General features: G+C 42.4%; 3 protein-coding genes across 4 annotated transcripts in view; all 3 read right to left on the minus strand.

Moving 5' to 3' along the window:
• LOC105190762 (metaxin-1) overlaps window positions 1-17,187 on the minus strand; it is a 169,778-nt gene that overhangs the window by 6,155 nt on the left and 146,436 nt on the right. The gene's annotated exons all lie outside the window — the stretch shown is intronic.
• LOC112590207 (uncharacterized) lies at window positions 13,116-15,210 on the minus strand. The gene is made up of 2 exons (XM_025306091.1): window positions 14,656-15,210; window positions 13,116-14,516 (listed from the first exon to the last, which is right to left on the minus strand). The coding sequence occupies exon 2, from the start codon at window positions 14,214-14,216 to the stop codon at window positions 13,482-13,484; it is 735 nt and encodes a 244-aa protein (XP_025161876.1). The 5' UTR covers window positions 14,217-14,516; window positions 14,656-15,210; the 3' UTR covers window positions 13,116-13,481.
• On the minus strand, window positions 15,441-16,167 carry LOC112590209 (uncharacterized). The gene is made up of 2 exons (XM_025306093.1): window positions 16,079-16,167; window positions 15,441-15,996 (listed from the first exon to the last, which is right to left on the minus strand). Exons 1-2 carry the CDS (start codon window positions 16,165-16,167, stop codon window positions 15,717-15,719), a joined length of 369 nt encoding a protein of 122 aa, XP_025161878.1. The 3' UTR covers window positions 15,441-15,716.

The raw sequence follows: 17,187 nt of genomic DNA on the forward strand, positions 1-17,187 counted from the left end.
AGACGTCACGTTTACGGGTAAGATGGCGACCGTGACATCACGCACATGTCCAGAGAGAAAAACGTGCCGGGATGTAGGTAAGATCGAAACTGGGCCCCGCGATTGCTATCAAACGTCTATCGAACGTCTCTCGAATGTCTATCGGACGTCTCTCGAACGTCTCTCGAACATCTATCGAACGTCTATCGAACGTCTACCGAACGTCTAATAATCATCATACCATAAATAAAGAACTGTATTTCTATCAAACACAATTATCATATAAAATCCTAAGAGGTGAAAGGGGATAAGCGTATTGGAAGAAACATTTGTACATTTGAAATAATGTTTTATTAAGCGTCGTACAATTCTCTCCAAAACCACCAATTGAAAATGTTTAGTACATTCTATAAGGCACAATTTTTCATATAATTATTACATCGAAAAGTATTATTCAATTTTTGCAGAGAAGGTATGTCATCGTAATCGGCGTCCACGGTCCTAATGATCACATTGCTTCTCACATTGTCATTCAGAAGATGTAACAACCATTCTCGCTTTTCATGCCCCTTTACATACACAAGTTGAGATGCGACATCTTCAAGCTCGCCATACATATCACCCACCATAGCTGTAGTAATCAAATGTTCAGCTCTGCAATATTTGACGGTTCCATCTTCCCATTGTAATCCATGATGATTAGCTGTTAACCAGTAGGCTCTCGATTTGTCTGATTTTGTGAGCAGATGCCATGACATCGGATTCGTGAAGATGTAGTGTGAAAGAATAGTTCTATTCTTCAGTATCGCCACTTCATTTATAATAAATCTTTTTCCAACCATGTACCCTTGCAGATCCACAAAAGTCAGCACATCCATGGTGAAATATTCTTCGACACGTCCGGGAGAGAAATGTTGTTTATAGCACTTTGTTGCATGTATTATTCTTTTTTCGTACATATTTTCTGATGTTAGTTAAGTTTGCGCACCATGTTGGTTAGCGGGCTGTATTCAACTACACGATCATGTAGGATGAGACAATATGCGCTAGTATTCGCCGGAATATTCTCCTTACACTCAAATTCCATTCGCATATCCACAGTGGCACTCTTGACGGACTCATTTTAACGCGAACAATCGATAACCATGAAAGGACCTAGCCGCTGAAAGTCGGTAATTCCTAACCATTCTCAGCACTATCGCATCCATAATACGATTTACGAAAACGTCTATACATATCGTAAAGTATGGCGTATTTATTTTTTGCAAAGTCCAAATTCATGTCATCGTACGGATAACACTCTGAATTCAAATAGAGCTTCGCGTTGATCAATTTGCAGTCATCGAAACGAGTTATATTTTCCGACATGACATTCTTCCGGCCAGTCTGCAGCGCAAAGATAACGTATCGAGGTTTCTCCAAATTAGTAGCAGTTTTGACGGTCCACAAGTGTTTGGTCGTGCTTTGCAGTAGAGGAAATTCATACAGATCCCACGAGCGGAAACTCATACTCAGGTATCGTCCATCCTCCAAAGTTTTCAGCATGGAAAGTTTATTGATGTCGTTCAAGATTACGTGAAGCATTCGCCAATGTATCATGAATAGCTCAATCTTAGGATCCAGCGCTGAAGATCCTAGTAGACTATTGTTGTCGCTGCGCGATCGCAATAGAATCAATTCGTGACTATACGCTTGTAGTCTTCACAGAATCCTAGCAACACGCTGAGTGGTACACAAAAGTTGAAGTATCCGTTCGGCGAAATAGTGTCAGTCGTATCCCACGCGGCATTTTTCATGATAATATTTTGGTCTGAAGATACCGATACATAGTTTTTGAGCGTTGAAGTTATTCCCACGTTTCTGTTACGATCAATCTCCACATCATCCAGTTCATAACAGATCTTATCAAACATGAATGCAACGCAATTATATCCCAACGTTACAGTCGCACCATCGACTGCAACTTGTTTCGTCACCTTCCCCTCGACATAGAGATAACTCTCGCATGGCAATATGTATAAATCCTGCTGCTGTATGGGTATTCGTATCTCGTCGCTGTATCCAAACGTTGTGTTAGCGTATGGATTGTACGTATTGTGGGGACTCAGGTTCTCGATACGGCACTGATGGCCCGGCTGTAGCGAATCTTTCTTGATCGGCGCTATTTATCGGGGAAAACAAGCGAGGAGATCAGAGAGAGCACGTCGAGCCGTCGTAATAATAACAGTTTTCGATCGAGAATCCTTTGTGCCGAGGCAACGATCTGTAACGGCCCCGCTGTGACCGATCTTTGTAAGCTAATATCTTAAATATAGAATAAATATAATATTATACTACGTTTTTGGGGTCTCGTCCGGGATCAGCGGAGGACCGGTGGATGATCGCTGGAAGTTCGGCGAGCGATTGGAAAGGATCAGTAGAGAGTCAGAGAGGACTAGAATTCGAGACGGAGTTGATAAGTGGTGGAGAGGCTGAGTTGAGGTGTATGGCCTGCGGCCCGGTGGGTTGCTGGACGGGTGACCTGTTCGTGCGAGCGGCGGTGATCCTGGTGGATCGGGTGAAGACGGAGAGAGCGGTTGCGAAGAGCGCAGCTGGCAGTTGGCGGCTCGAGAGACATGCGGCTCTGTAATTGGTCGAGCGGATTGATAACGTCGGTCAGATTTGAAATGTCCGATCCGAGCGTCTTTACGCTCGGCAGAATTGAAGAAGGCATTGAGGATGCGCGGGTTGACCACGGCGGAAGCCAAGGCCGAGCTTATAGCTTGCATGATGGAGGCCAATCCCTCGGGTTCGTGGATGGCCGAATTGGAGGAGCATGATGGGGGCTCCGACGACGCGGGTGTCGGTCGTGTTGAGGGGCGTGAGGATGCGTTGCGGCGGCGAGAAATTGATTTTTAGAGGCGAGAAAAGGAGCTCGCGGAACGAGAACTCGAGTTGGCCCGCCGAGAGATCGCGATGCTGCGTGTGATATAACAAGAGGGCCTTGCGAACCGCGACGGCAAGACGGGGACGATGGCAGGAGATAGTGGCGTCGGGGTGCCCGAAGCGCCGCGTGCGCTAATGCGAATGAATATGACGACGATAGCGGATCTGCTGAGCGAATTTGATGGCACCAATAATAGCTTCGACACGTGGGAGAAACAGCTGAGATTTTTGCGAGTGACCTACCAATTAGAAGACGATCAGGTCGAAGTACTGATCGGAATGCGGCTGGAAAAAAGGGTTGGAGTGGTTCCATTCAAGACCGGAACATTTGGGTCTGCCGCTCGAGGAGCTCATAGGCAAATTGAGAACGATGTTTCAGTATCGAGAGAGCAAAGTTGTGTTGCGCCGAAGATTTGAGAGCCGTATATGGAAGAAGGACGAAAGCTTCCGTGAGTATGTCCATGAAAAGACAATTATGGGTTATCGTGTTTCAGTTGATCAGGAAGAGCTAATCGAATATATTGTGGATGGCATACCGGATGTTGCTTTGCGCGATCAAGCGCGCATACAGAAGTTCGCGACAACTGATGCACTTTTCGATGCATTCGAAAGAGTGGCCCTACGAGATCGAGATGCGCCGAGCCGCGGCCGGCAAGAGGAGCGTGGCGGGGAGGCGTCGGTGGGTGAGCGGCTACGACGGGCCGACGGAAGTGCCGGGAGCAGCGGAGATAGGAGCATGCGTGTTCGACGATGTTTCAATTGTGGTGCTAAAGAACATCTAAGCGCGGACTGTCCTGCAAAAAAACAAGGCACCAAGTGTTTTGAATGCGGTAGCTATGGACACATCGCGCCGAGTTGCCCAAAGAAAAATACCAAAGCAGGGAAAAATTCGGTCGCGTCTATCTCGCATGTGTCGCGGAGAAAATATACAAAAGAGGTAACAATAGCCGGTCGAGTCGTTACGGCGTTGATGGATACGGGCAGCAATATTTCCATTATGCGTGTGGGCGAATACATGTTGATCGGGTCGCCTACATTGTAGGCGTCTAAAATAGAGTTTTGCGGGGTTAAGAATTATAGTGCGACGACATTGGGGCTATTTGAAGCAGAAATTATAGTAGACGGGCATTCTTATGCTGTATTCGTTCATGTTGTTCCGGATGAAGTATTGCAACGCGATTTGTTGATTGGCACTGATTTCTTGGATACGGTAGAAGTAAATGTAAAACGCGGTATAATTTCAATAAAGCCGATATGCGAATCGGTGACCGACAGTGAGATGCGTCCAGAAGTTTTTGCAATAGATGCGATACAGTCTGCAGACGAGGTGGACGTTTCTTATATACAAAATGCGGGTTATAGGCGAGCGGTGACTGGGCTAATTGCGAGTTATGTACCGAATAAGTTGCGAGAAACTGATGTTAAGATGACGATAATTTTACAGAATGACGAACCAATATATCAAAAGGCGAGGTGTTTATCTCAGGTGGAAAGGGAAATAGTAAATGCACAGATCGAGGAGTAGGAAAGATAGGGAATTGTTCGGCCCTCTGCTTCTGATTTTGCTAGTCCCGTTGTATTGGTTAAAAAAGGGATAATTCGTATAGACTTTGCGTTGATTATAGAGCGTTAAAGAGCGTTAAGAAAATAATTAAAGATCGATATCCGCTCCCACTAATTGAAGATCAGTTGGATCAGTTGCAGGATGCGAAAGTTTTTAGCACGCTCGATTTGAGAAACGGGTTCTTCTACGTTCGGGTCGATGAAGCGAGTGTAAAATATACGTCGTTTATTGTGCCCGATGGCCAGTTCGAATTCCTGAAGGTACCATTCGACCTATGTAACTCTCCATCCGTTTTTCAAAGATTCATTAACGCGGATTTCGAGACTTAGCAAGGAAAAAGATAGAGTTAGTATATTTGGACGATTTGATTGTACTTTCTAACGATGAGAGATGGGCTGAATAATTTAGGAATTGTTCTGGATGTCGCGAGCCAGGCCGGATTGGCGATAAACTGGAAGAAATGTAATTTCTTAAGGAGAAGGGTTGAATTTTTGGGTCACACTATCGAGAACGGGACGATTCGTCCGTCCGAATTGAAGACTAGGGCTGTCGTGTGCTTCCCGGAGCCGCGGAATTTGCGGCAGGTACAGGCTTTCCTGGGATTAAGCGAATATTTTCGCAAATTCGTTCCCAGTTATAGTGTGATAGCTCGTCCGTTGTCGAATCTGCTGAGAGCGGGTGCGCGGTTTCAGTTTGGTGTGATCGAGCGTGAGGCGTTTGAGCGTTTAAAAATTATATTGAGTGAGCGACCGGTGTTGAGTTTGTATCGGGCTGGCGCGGAAACACACAGATGCCTCTAAGCATGGTTACAGAGCAGTATTGTTGCAGAGGAACAGTGAAGATCGATTACTGCACCCTGTATATTATGCGAGCGGCAAAACCACCCCGGCGGAAGAAAGATATACGAGCTATGAGTTGGAGGTCCTTGCGATAATAAAGGCACTTAGGCGTTTTCATGTGTACTTGTTGGGCATACCATTTAAAATTGTAATCGATTGTCAGTCGTTCGCTTTGACGATGACGAAGAGGGATTTATGCGTGCGGGTGGCGCGATAGGCACTGTTATTGGAGGAGTTCTAGTACACTGTAGAACATCGGCCCGGAAGAAGTATGAGGCACGTCAATGCCCTAAGTCAAAACCCATTGCCATCTTGTCTATTGGTCAACGAGTACGGGGATGGATTGGCGGCGCGCTTGAGGAGAGCACAGAGAGAGGATGAGAATTTAACAAGGATTTTTGAGGCGGCCGAGTGTGGAGAAGCGGATGATTACATAATCCGCGGAGGAATTTTATATAAAGAAGTGGGTGGCGACATACGAATGATTGTTCCCAAAGCCATGCAAGCACAGATAATAAGAGGGGTTCACGAGCGCGGCCATTTCGGTATTAACAAGATGGAAATGTTAGTGAGGGCTGATTACTGGATTCCGAATTTGCGTCCTAAGGTTGAGAGGGTTGTAATGAATTGCGTCGCATGCATTCTGGCGGAGAAAAAACAAGGAAAGCAAGAAGGTCTGCTAAATCCTATCGAGAAGGGGACCGTGCCGCTGGATACGTTGCACATCGATCATTTGGGTCCTTTGCCGTCGACAAGGAAGAAGTATATCTACATCTTTGTTGTCGTCGACGCTTTCTCTAAATTTACGTGGCTGTATGCGACTAAGTCAACCGGTGCGAATGAGGTAATCAATCACCTAAAGAAGCAGTCGTGTATTTTCGGTAACCCTAGACGAATAATATCGGACTGAGGTTCGGCCTTTACATCGGGAGATTTTGAGGAATACTGCCGGATGGAAAACGTGCAACACGTCCTGACGACCACGGGAATACCGCGAGCTAACGATCAGGTGGAACGCGTAATTCGCACTCTGATACCTTTACTTGCTAAGCTAGCGGCCCCGAAGCATGACGAATGGTACAAGTATCTTGACATTGCGCAATTGTATTTGAATACGACACTGCATAGGAGTATTAAAACGACGCTTTTTCGTGTGTTATTTGGGGTCGATCCGCGTATCCGTGACGATCCTAATCTTAAGGCATTATTGGAGAACGAACTGATTGCTTCATTTGATGACGATCGAGAGGAATTCCGACGACAAGTTGGAGAGAGCATAATAAAGATACAACAGGAGAATAAAAGTAATTTCGACGCAAAGCGAAAAGCATCTTTTCGTTATCAAGAAGGAGACCTCGTGGCCATCAAACGCACACGACAGATGCCTGGCCTCAAATTGGCGCCTAAGTGCCTTGGACCATACGAAGTTGTACGAATTTTGTGAAACGATCGTTATAATGTGCGCAAAGTTGGCGAACACGACAGGCCTTTCCAAACGTCATCAGCGGCCGATTATATGAAACCATGGGTCAGTGGCGAGGACAGCGATGAGGAAGTCCCTGAAATCGATGACAGAAATGGGGATCCTTAGTATTCGGGTCGAATACTCTGACAGGACGGCCGGATGTGGGGGCTCAGGTCCTCGATACGGCACTGATGGCCCGGCTGTAGCGAATCTTTCTTGATCGGCGCTATTTATCGGGGAAAACAAGCGAGGAGATCAGACAGAGCACGTCGAGCCGTCGTGATAATAACAGTTTTCGATCGAGAATCCTTTGTGCCGACGCAACGATCTGTAACGGCTCTGCTGTGACCGATCTTTGTAAGCTAATATCTTAAATATAGAATAAATATCATATTATATCACAGTATGTGTCTCAATCTTGACGATGCGCTCGTCAAAGACTGGTTCACTTCCAATGTTCAAAATGTCAATCATCTTTTTCAATCGTTTCGTACGATGAATTCCAGAGATTTCAAAAATTCAACGTTCAACGCGCTGAGTTTCTTTCGAACGAAGGATTTTGTACTGTTAATCGCATGTCTCGTAAAAGATATATTTCCAGCTTGTTTCACCTGTTCGACTTGATTCACCACAAGCATTTCATAGATTACGTTTATTATCGTCGCCGTCGTACGTGCAATCTAATGGTAATCTCTTCTCCTCGAAAATCGAGCGATTGTCCTTCTTGATCAACAACACGCACCGTTAAATCTGTAATGCTCCGTGCGATGATTGAAAGGTAAATGACATGTGTCGGTGTTTCCGATATCTTATATCCTGGTGGCACCTTAGACGAGAATTCATGTATCGTATGTACACGCATACTGTTACTGTACGCATCACTGACAACGCTGCATTCTATACGAATGATATTCATGTTGATAATCTTAATCGGTGCGTCCGATTCGTACCATCAGTGTGGTTCTAATATACGACTCGATGAGAATTCCAAAAGCGAACCAATGTTGTTTGGTTTGTTAAAATTTATTCTATATACACATTTTATTTCATTCTTCATCGTATTATTATTGGCACGAATTATTATAGGATATTCATTCTCGTCATCTCTATATGGATTATTTTTGGAACGCACTGCTTTTGAAGAATGTGGAATTGCACATTTTAGATATTCGTATATGGCGCGCAATTCGTACGATCCTTCAGGAATCGTAATTTTTTCATCGTTAGCACCATAGTAAAATTTATTATTCGACGAATTTATGTTTGATATCGTATTGTATTCGTAATAGTATGTAGTGCTTCGAAATCCGTTAAACCGAGCTCGTAATCACCATCGCTCAAATTTATAGCGGGAAAGTAGCTCACCGTAAGGGTGCTACTGTTGCCAGTCAACGTAAGCGTTAGCGACATGTTTGCAAACTGCCGAACGAATACTGACTGCTGTTAGTAGAATGTCATCATCATCATTTAAATTGATCCTCTATTGTTTGGAGAAACTGCAAGCACAATTGTTCGCAAATACTCTGGTTGTAATGTTGATAAGACGTGCGATTGTACACAATTTTCAATACATCTCTCTCAAGGTATCGAATCAATTCCTTGGGTGGCCGAAGATTACCAAAACTGTTAAAATATACTGCGCGATTTCCTCTTTTCGCATACGCCACCCAGCGAGTACCTGGTCCTTCTGTGTTGTCTAAATTTGCAATACCGCTCTCCTTTTAACGTACTCCATCTATCGGTAAGGCGTCACGCTTGAAAACACCTCGAAAGAAAGATATACGCATACGTCTCGCTAGTCTTTCCAACTGTACATTAGTCATTGCACCCATGGGTAATTTTAGCGTCTCTTTGACGTTTTTTTTTCCTGCAGCGCCTTTCCCGCGTTTGTACGGAGCAAGATAGATTCCGCGACATTTCATAGCGCGACCTTCCAAAGCGCGATGATGACGTTTTAATTCTTCCAGCTTACGTTACGCGGCTTTGCCATCATTCACCGCTTTTGCGACACCCGCCGCTCCACCGACTAGTGAATCGAGAACTCTCAGTAATGGTAGAATTGGTAAAATACCACCCAGTTTTGCTATTGGAAGTGCTCGTTTTCGGATTTCTTTCTTGGACGACTTCTTTTTCTTCATGTCTATGCCCATGCCGATTTTCGTTTTGGCTTTCATCGCAGTCCAAACGGCTGCAGCAGCAGCTCTTTCGCCTGGAGTTGAATCTTTCGAAGTTATGCGTTTCAGCGCTTTCGCAGCTAGAATCTCATTCGCCGCATGCCGATCAGTGAGATTGTTGCTACGCGAATAGGCTACATCGTGCTCACGACACGCTGCATCCAATGAATTAATGCCTTGATCGCCTCTGGCCAATCGTTTTGCCAAACGAGTTCCAGGACCACAAAATTGATATCTGGGAATGTGTAGTTCGATAGGAAGCGCATTTATCGCGCAATTAAACAGACCGCCGCCGACTTTGACTTTTGTCGACGACATTCACTACAGTCCTTGATCAGTGATGTCGGACCGTTGATATGCGTTCGCTGCCACGGACGATTGTAATGTTCCAAACACCGACGAAACTACTGAACCTCTGGATCGACTCTTAAATGTTCAGGGCGTCTGTCCTGCAAATCGTCAATATACTTTGCAAATTCTCGTAACAGAACAATCTTCGGTATGTATTTCACTTGTTCGGAGGTTAGCTCTCGAATATCATGAGTATCTGTCAGCAGGAGCAACATTTTCTAAAATGAGTGTTTCTAAGATCGACGCGCTTATATATAGTTAAATCAACGTCACATTTAAATTAAATCGCAATGATCCATTAGCGAAATCAATTTTGTGACTCACGGGGAAACATGCGATTCGTGACCGACATCCGACCGACAACCGACGTCGATATGCGTGACAAATTTCGACAATAGAACGCAATCAATGCTTGAGCAAGAGGCGCGCAGGCATGGAAACATGCTTCCGAACACCATACGCGGCATCATATGCAATCCCTCGAATTGCGGCAAGACGAACGTTCTCACCAGCTTGTTGAAAAGTCCGCACGGTCTAAGTTTCGAGAACATGTACGTGTACTCGAAATCGTTGCAACAACCTAAATATCGCTACTTGGAAAATCTGCTAAAATCGATAGATGAAATTGGATACTTTACATTCTTCAATAACAGCGATGTGATTCCAACGATTCCAACCGAAGCGCTAAAAAATTCCATTTTTATCTTTGATGATGTTGCATGTGACAAACAAGATACGATAAGAGAATACTTTGCAATGGGTCGTCATTCGAACGTTGACTGTTTCTATCTCTGTCAGACGTACGCAAAAGTACCCAAGCATCTTATACGGGACAATGTAAATCTTCTGATTCTCTTTAAACAGCATGGTACCAACTTGAAACATGTGTACGACGATCATGTGAACACTGACATGTCATATGAGGATTTCAGTGCATTGTGTTGCAAATGTTGGGAGGATAAATATGATTTCACAGTGATTGATAAGGACAGCTCAATGACCGACGGACGATACAGGAGAGGATTTAACGACTTTGCTGTGCTGTGAAATGCACAATCGTCATTGTAACTTCAACGTGGTAACATTTTCAACATCCACAAGACAAACATATCAATGATGAATAATAGCATGAGGATCGTGAAAAGGTAGCAGAAGAGATTGCGAAAACGAGCGAATCGATCCGCAAGAAGTATCGCGCTTTGAAACCCGGTAGAATGGTGGAAAATGTTGCATTGGAGAGACACTTTAAACCTATTATTGAACCTCTCAAGCAAATCGCGGGAAGCAGCGCTAATGTGGAAAGTAACGTTGATGTTAAAACTGAGCCACTATCAATGAGTACAAGCGAAGAAGCAAAGAGTGTAATATTAAAATCCGAAAAAAAAATAAAGCGTAAGGAAAAATTTTCACCAGTCGCATTGACTACACCGAGACGGAAACTATTAAACAATCCTCTAATAATTTCTCATCGACGGGAGCTCTACAATATGAGGAACTACATGGAATGTCACATGAACCTTCACCGATCCACAATCTACCCATTGATGATGATGAGAATGTTTCCGAAACCCCCGATGAACCGGTAGTGACATCCGTTAGGCGTCAGTTGCGAACGTACAAAGGACAACAAATTTTACATGATCATTTTGGTCCATTGGGTCAAAAATATATGGGAGCTGTGCTAAACAGAAATGGAAAAGATAACATCATAGATTATGTTTACGGCGTATGTCTTAGTAACAATGGAGCCATGCTCGGTGATAAACGTATCGATGTGGACAGAGACGATAATATAATCATAGGCGAAACAGGATACATTGGAACACCCGATCTTTACTAATATTCAAATGAATCCTCAACGATTCTGTGTATACCGAAGCTGATATGTAAAAATACATAAATATACTATTGGCGACAAATACTCACAGACGCGGGTACCTCCTGCAAAATCCTATACTCGGTAACAAGGGGCACAAATATAAACATATAATCGCTCCCCTAGTATCAGATACGTCGAGCAATAAAGTGGGAGGAAAAGGTTTATACGCATCGCAAACTATGACCTTAAATGACAGCAATATAGATTACGTGCATTGGGATGATCCAAACGAGCTGGTGGATCGTCTGCGATTGCTTGACGCTTCGCACCAAGCTGGCAACAACTCGCACGAGCACGAAATTTTATCGATTATCGAAGAACTCCGCGAAGCTGGTCTCATTATAAATTAAGCAGCGTGGCATTGAAACGAGTCTGTCAGTTGGTACAACTTGCTCCGAAATGTCGATGAATAAGTTTGGAGAGCAATGGTGCGAATACTGATCGAGCGCATCAATGAAATGAACACGTTGAAAATTACATTCATGAAAATGTCCTTTATTTAAACCCTGCCAAAGTTTTTGACACAAAGTCGCGCAAGATAAAACATATAGCGCAATCTGAAGCTGACAATGATGTTGCAACTAAACGATACGTGGAAGAATGTGTTGCAGGTGTGAGATATCATTTAAACAACGTTGCAATCAAACGATACGTACATAAAAATGCCCTTTGTCTAGCTGCCAATAGTAAAGGCTTTGATGGCAAATGTTTCGATGCAAAAATGTATGCGATACATAATGTACCGCGGTCGGAAGCCTTCAATGACGCTGCGCATAAATATTATGTGGATGAGAGTACAAAGTCTATAAAACTTCTGTTGCATGAGAGTAACGTTGAGAAGAAGCAGTATATTGATGAGAATATAAATGCTGTAAAGCTTCCACTGCATGAAAGTAACGTTGAGACGAAGCAATATGTAGATGAGAATGTTAAAAAATTGAAGGATTGGCTGGAAGACTACCGGAAGAAAACATACAGAGCATAAATAGCATTCATGAGAACATAGAACGAATTTTAGACTGGACAGGTTCAGAGATAAAAAAATCGCGGAAAATATAAAAGTAAAATATTACAGTTAAATTGACGTATAGTATCGACATAAGCAGGAGACGAATCATCACGAGCTGCAACGGAGAAGCAATCGTCAAAATTTAACAAAAAGAAGAAAAGCAACTCATCGATACTATTTTAGCTGTTTCTGCCGGTGCAGAGCGACAAAGCCTCACGCATGATGGGAAAATGACTCGGCAAGTAACGAGGAAAAATGATGAGAAGAAACATTCCGACAAACAACAACTAGTGAAAGAATTACACGCCCCAGCGAGACGAAATTTTCTTCGTAGACGCGTCATTGTACGTGGATACGATGATCTTTGGCAGGTCGTTGTGGTGGAAATGCGTCCTTACTCACGATTCAATTGAGGCCACCACTACATACTCACCATTATCGATGTACTGAGCAAGCATGCATGGGCCGTGCCGTTAAAGAGCAAAAGCGGAAAGGAGGTAGCTAAGGCATTCGCAAAGATAATTCGAACGGATGGAAGATGTCCGAAGAACTTGCAAACTGATCAGGGAAAGGAGTTTTACAATACAAAGTTGCAGAGTCTTGTGAAGAAACACGGTGTCATTATTCGACTTATTCAGTAATAAAGGCATCTGTTGTGGAACGATTCAACCGCACGTTAAAGAACGACATGTGGAAAATGTTTACGTTCAACGGAACTTACAAATGGATCGATTCGTTACCGCGCCTCGTCGCTGAATACAACATGCGAAAACATCGAACTATCGGCATGCGTCCTATCGATGTGACACCTGCGATTGCTAATAAGCTCTTAAACACAGTCTACAGCAACATAAAGATTGCAGCACCTGCGAAATTCAAAGTGGGTGATCCGGTACGTGTCAGCAAATTCAAAACTTTGAAAAAGGCTATACATCGAATTGGACAACCGAAGTGTTTAAAATCGTCAAAGTGCAGACAACTAATCCTGCAACTTACCTACTCGCAGACTCGCGCGGGAAACCTGTCGCTGGGGGTTTCTATGAACACGAACATAGTATCACCAATCCAGATGTATACTTAGTAGAAAAGGTGTTGCGCAAGCAAGGTGGCAAGGTATATGTAAAAAGGCTGGGATTCGACAATTCGCATAATTCATGGATACAAAAGGATAATGTATTGTAAAAAAAAATGAATACAGTTTTATTAGAACATTTGATGACATACTTAATTGTAAAATAGCCAATAAAACAAATAAACGTTATAATGGTATACTATAATGTCCCTATAGTAATGTATTTATCGAGTCACAATATATCGCTTATCATCGTATGGACTGAGAGCAGTTTTCGTTTCGAATATTGTGTATACCTCATGCAACTTGGATCTTATGTACGATTGACGCTGACTCGTTTCAATTTCCTCTCTCAAACAATACGTGTAATCGTTAAAATTGATTGTTCGCGCTTTAATATTCCTCTTAACACCCTTCGCCCTTTTAGTATCTTTTTTACCTTCTACTTTCAGTACATACATTTTTGTTCTGAGCCCGAAGAATTCTGTCATTATAGCTCCGTTATTTTCATCTTTCATAAGCCCTGGAATTTTTTTGTTCTTAAGCGGCATACCGTATATGTTATTTTGAGAATAATCGCTCGTATCAAACCTAGCAATGTCACGTTTCATTAGCTCATACACATCGTCGGACATTATATGGTAAATTAAACTATCTATGTCCGTATACAGTACTTTACATTTCTCGCGATACAGAGGTGACATGTACTCATGGTGAAATTCATACAAGCAGGTCTTAGATATGTCGAGAATACACATACCTACATAGATCGATTTGCTGAACTTCACATTTCGCAATTCAACGGCAATTAAATTTTCTGAAAAGATGCTCCGGCTATGAAAATTTGATATTGCGACCATTGCCTCTGCACTGTATCGTCCATCCCATTTTGTCAAAAGTTTTACATCGACGTGATTGCGAACATTTTCCATTGTTTTGCCGAATACCGCGTTGTTCATCAATGTGTATAAATTTTTCTCAAAATCGTTTGTTGCATGCGTTCGAAACTGCGTATTTAATTCTATGTAGTTGCGTAGCCATGGAGATTGCGTGAATTGGAGTATGCGATGAATCTTTCCGATACGAAGACCATGGCGTGTGCATTGCTGCAGGTTGCAATATTGAATAACATAACGCTGTTTATTATATAAAGTCGCAAGGAGTTTTTCTTGGCTTTTGTTCTGGGGCTTCGTTCGCGTCGGACAGAATGGTAGATCTACGTGTGCATCATGTAGGTGTTGGGGATACTCCAAATCAACCTTGAGAATATAACCTGTGAGCGAATCTAGCGGGATTGATGATACATCAAAATTCGATGTATCATCAACCCACTTAAATTCAGCGTATGGTAACGGTTGACACATTGCCCAACTATACAAATTATTTATATCAAAGTACATGAGGTATGAGGATGGCTTCGATGGGTCGTAAGACTGCATGTATTGGTTATTGGCTTTTGCATATCTACCGGAACACTGACTCAGACCACCACGTGTACCACCGCGTTCGATAAACATTACCATATCAATATCTGTGAGCAATTCAAAATTAATTTTTGTATGTTTTAACATCATGTCCCACGTGAAACCTGGTAGTGTGTAATAATGCGCGAGATCTAGACCGTAACTTTTGATACAACTATCGCGGAAATTTTCGAAAATATCAGCCAATAACAGGACACTAGTCTTCAGGTACAAATCGCTATATTCGCCTAAGGTTTGAATAGAAAACTGCTCCCATATATTTACGGCGTGCGTGTAATCGCGCTTAGATACTATATCATCTGTCAACGAACTGTAGAATAACTCGCGCGGTAGCAAACATTGATCCTGCTTGTCATTAAAATCCACATATTCGTATGGAAAGACACCTTTTCGCGTTAATAAATCAAAATCTTTGCTGGATAAGTTTTTTAATTCGGATTGAAGAATTTTTAATTTGTCTCCAGTGAGAAACGATGCTAATTTATCGAGACTGGTACTGAGAAATTTGTACGAATTAATGAATCGCAATTTAATATGATTTCGCCAGTCTGATGTTTTATTTGTTGTATCTTTAATATGTTTGGTAAATGAAATATATTTTTCTTTCGTTGGTAGTACATCGACGTGACCTTCGAATGCGGTGGCTACTTCCTTGATAATAAAATGAGCGTCATAACCTGATAAGTTATGAAAAACTATCGGAATATAATAGGAATCTGTATAATTTAAATTACAATTGGAATGTGCAGGACCCCTGTATTGCCCGGTTAAATGGCAATGATCGCGTACGCGTATATCCTTCACCGCGAATGATTTTTCGCATATACGACAGTGCGTTGCGCTATAAAATGCTGCATACTGTTCTTGTGATAAAATTTCCATAGTGGTATTATTATACAAAATAACTTTTATATGATGCGCCAATTGTTTAAGTTCCTCGACGAACCACGAAATGCAATTCGGATCGCGACGACACTAATACGCGGATAATGATTCATCGTAGGAACATCGTACGCAATAAGCTATACTACGTACTTTATGATGCTGATACACATACGATATTTTTTCTTCGTTTAGCGTCTTCTCTAGAATGAATTCCAGGTCAGCGTACACCACGAATGGAATCCATTCCCTTCTGCTATAATTGGTAAAACTGAGCCACTTGTTGTCCTCTGTTGGCAGGACGACTGTACAGTCATTCAACTTGTTGCAATCTATGATATGATTCTCGTTGGAATGAAAATAATGCAAGCAACTGAAACGAAAAAGAAATGGATATTACGAGTTTTTCTTTTATATCATATTTGTTATATTGTATTCATAGAGAATATTCTTACCGATCACATATATATTTCTTGGATTTTTTCTTACTTAGTTGCCAGCTTATAAGACGTGACAAATTCTTGTTCCACACAAAATGTCCCATCTTGTACTCTCGTGGATCTTGCACATATAACAAATTTATATGCTTTTCCTTCTTACTGGCGAAACGTATTGGAACGATCGTACATGCTTCTTTCTGCTTCTTTTTATCTTGAATGGTATATACGTTGATGGATATGTTGTTTAGCTGTTCAATTGGTGCATCGTATAAAAGTTATTTTGTATAATAATACCACTATGGAAATTTTATCACAAGAACAGTATGCAGCATTTTATAGCGCAATGCACTGTCGTATATGCGAAAAATCATTCGCGGTGGGGGATATACGCGTACGCGATCATTGTTCAAACTTGGCAATTTGTTTAATCGTCATTGGAAATTCAATATCCTGAAGATTGAATATTTTGGTGTAATGTGGGTACGAAGGTTTCCGGTCTCCATGTCTTTCAGCTGGATATAATACCGCGACTACAGACCATGCAAAACATGCGTTGTCTTTAGTTTGTACGTTTATCACTGCTTTCTTTAATTTTATTTCGCGCGGCAATGTTGCACCCTGCATGCAATGGATTGTATTTGTTGATATTGACTGTGAGATCAAGCATGCGCAGCAATGCCCACCCACTATCACGTTCTTGAAATTCCTCCAAAGATTTTAAGGTAGGCTCAATGACGCGTTGCTCGTACCATTTTTCCAAATCCAAAGCAGAAAAGAGTTCACTGTTTCTCGTGTTAATACTTTTGAACGCGTGATCGTCACCCGCGATAAACTCGCCATTGAACACAGTGTTCATCTTAAGATTGTTGTGCCTTTCCATAGCACTTCGCATGTGCTCGAGCACCGTACTCTTCTCATCTTGGAGAAATCGAAGAGGTTCGATATAGTTCACGTTAATAATATGCGCCGGTTGATATGCGGCTTTCGAACGCCGTATCAATTTCTTTCCATACCAATTCTGCATCTCTTGATGCATGTCCAGCACCCACATGTATGAAGCGTTGTTGCACAGAAATTTTTAGTCCCTCGAGTCGTGCAATACGAACCACCACTGATTGCGTGGC

The sequence above is a fragment of the Harpegnathos saltator genome, unplaced genomic scaffold (assembly GCF_003227715.2).
Source record: "Harpegnathos saltator strain DR-91 unplaced genomic scaffold, Hsal_v8.6 scaffold751, whole genome shotgun sequence".
NCBI classification, from domain to species: domain Eukaryota; kingdom Metazoa; phylum Arthropoda; class Insecta; order Hymenoptera; family Formicidae; genus Harpegnathos; species Harpegnathos saltator.

Excerpts from the sequence above, each read along its gene's own strand:
- LOC112590207 (XM_025306091.1), bottom strand. The coding sequence starts at position 14,216 with ATGAACAACGCGGTATTCGGCAAAACAATGGAAAATGTTCGCAATCAC.
- LOC112590209 (XM_025306093.1), bottom strand. The coding sequence starts at position 16,167 with ATGGGACATTTTGTGTGGAACAAGAATTTGTCACGTCTTATAAGCTGG. Across the intron at positions 15,997-16,078 it reads AAGAAATATATATGTGATCG|TTGCTTGCATTATTTTCATT; the intron begins GTAAGAATATTC and ends TTTTCGTTTCAG.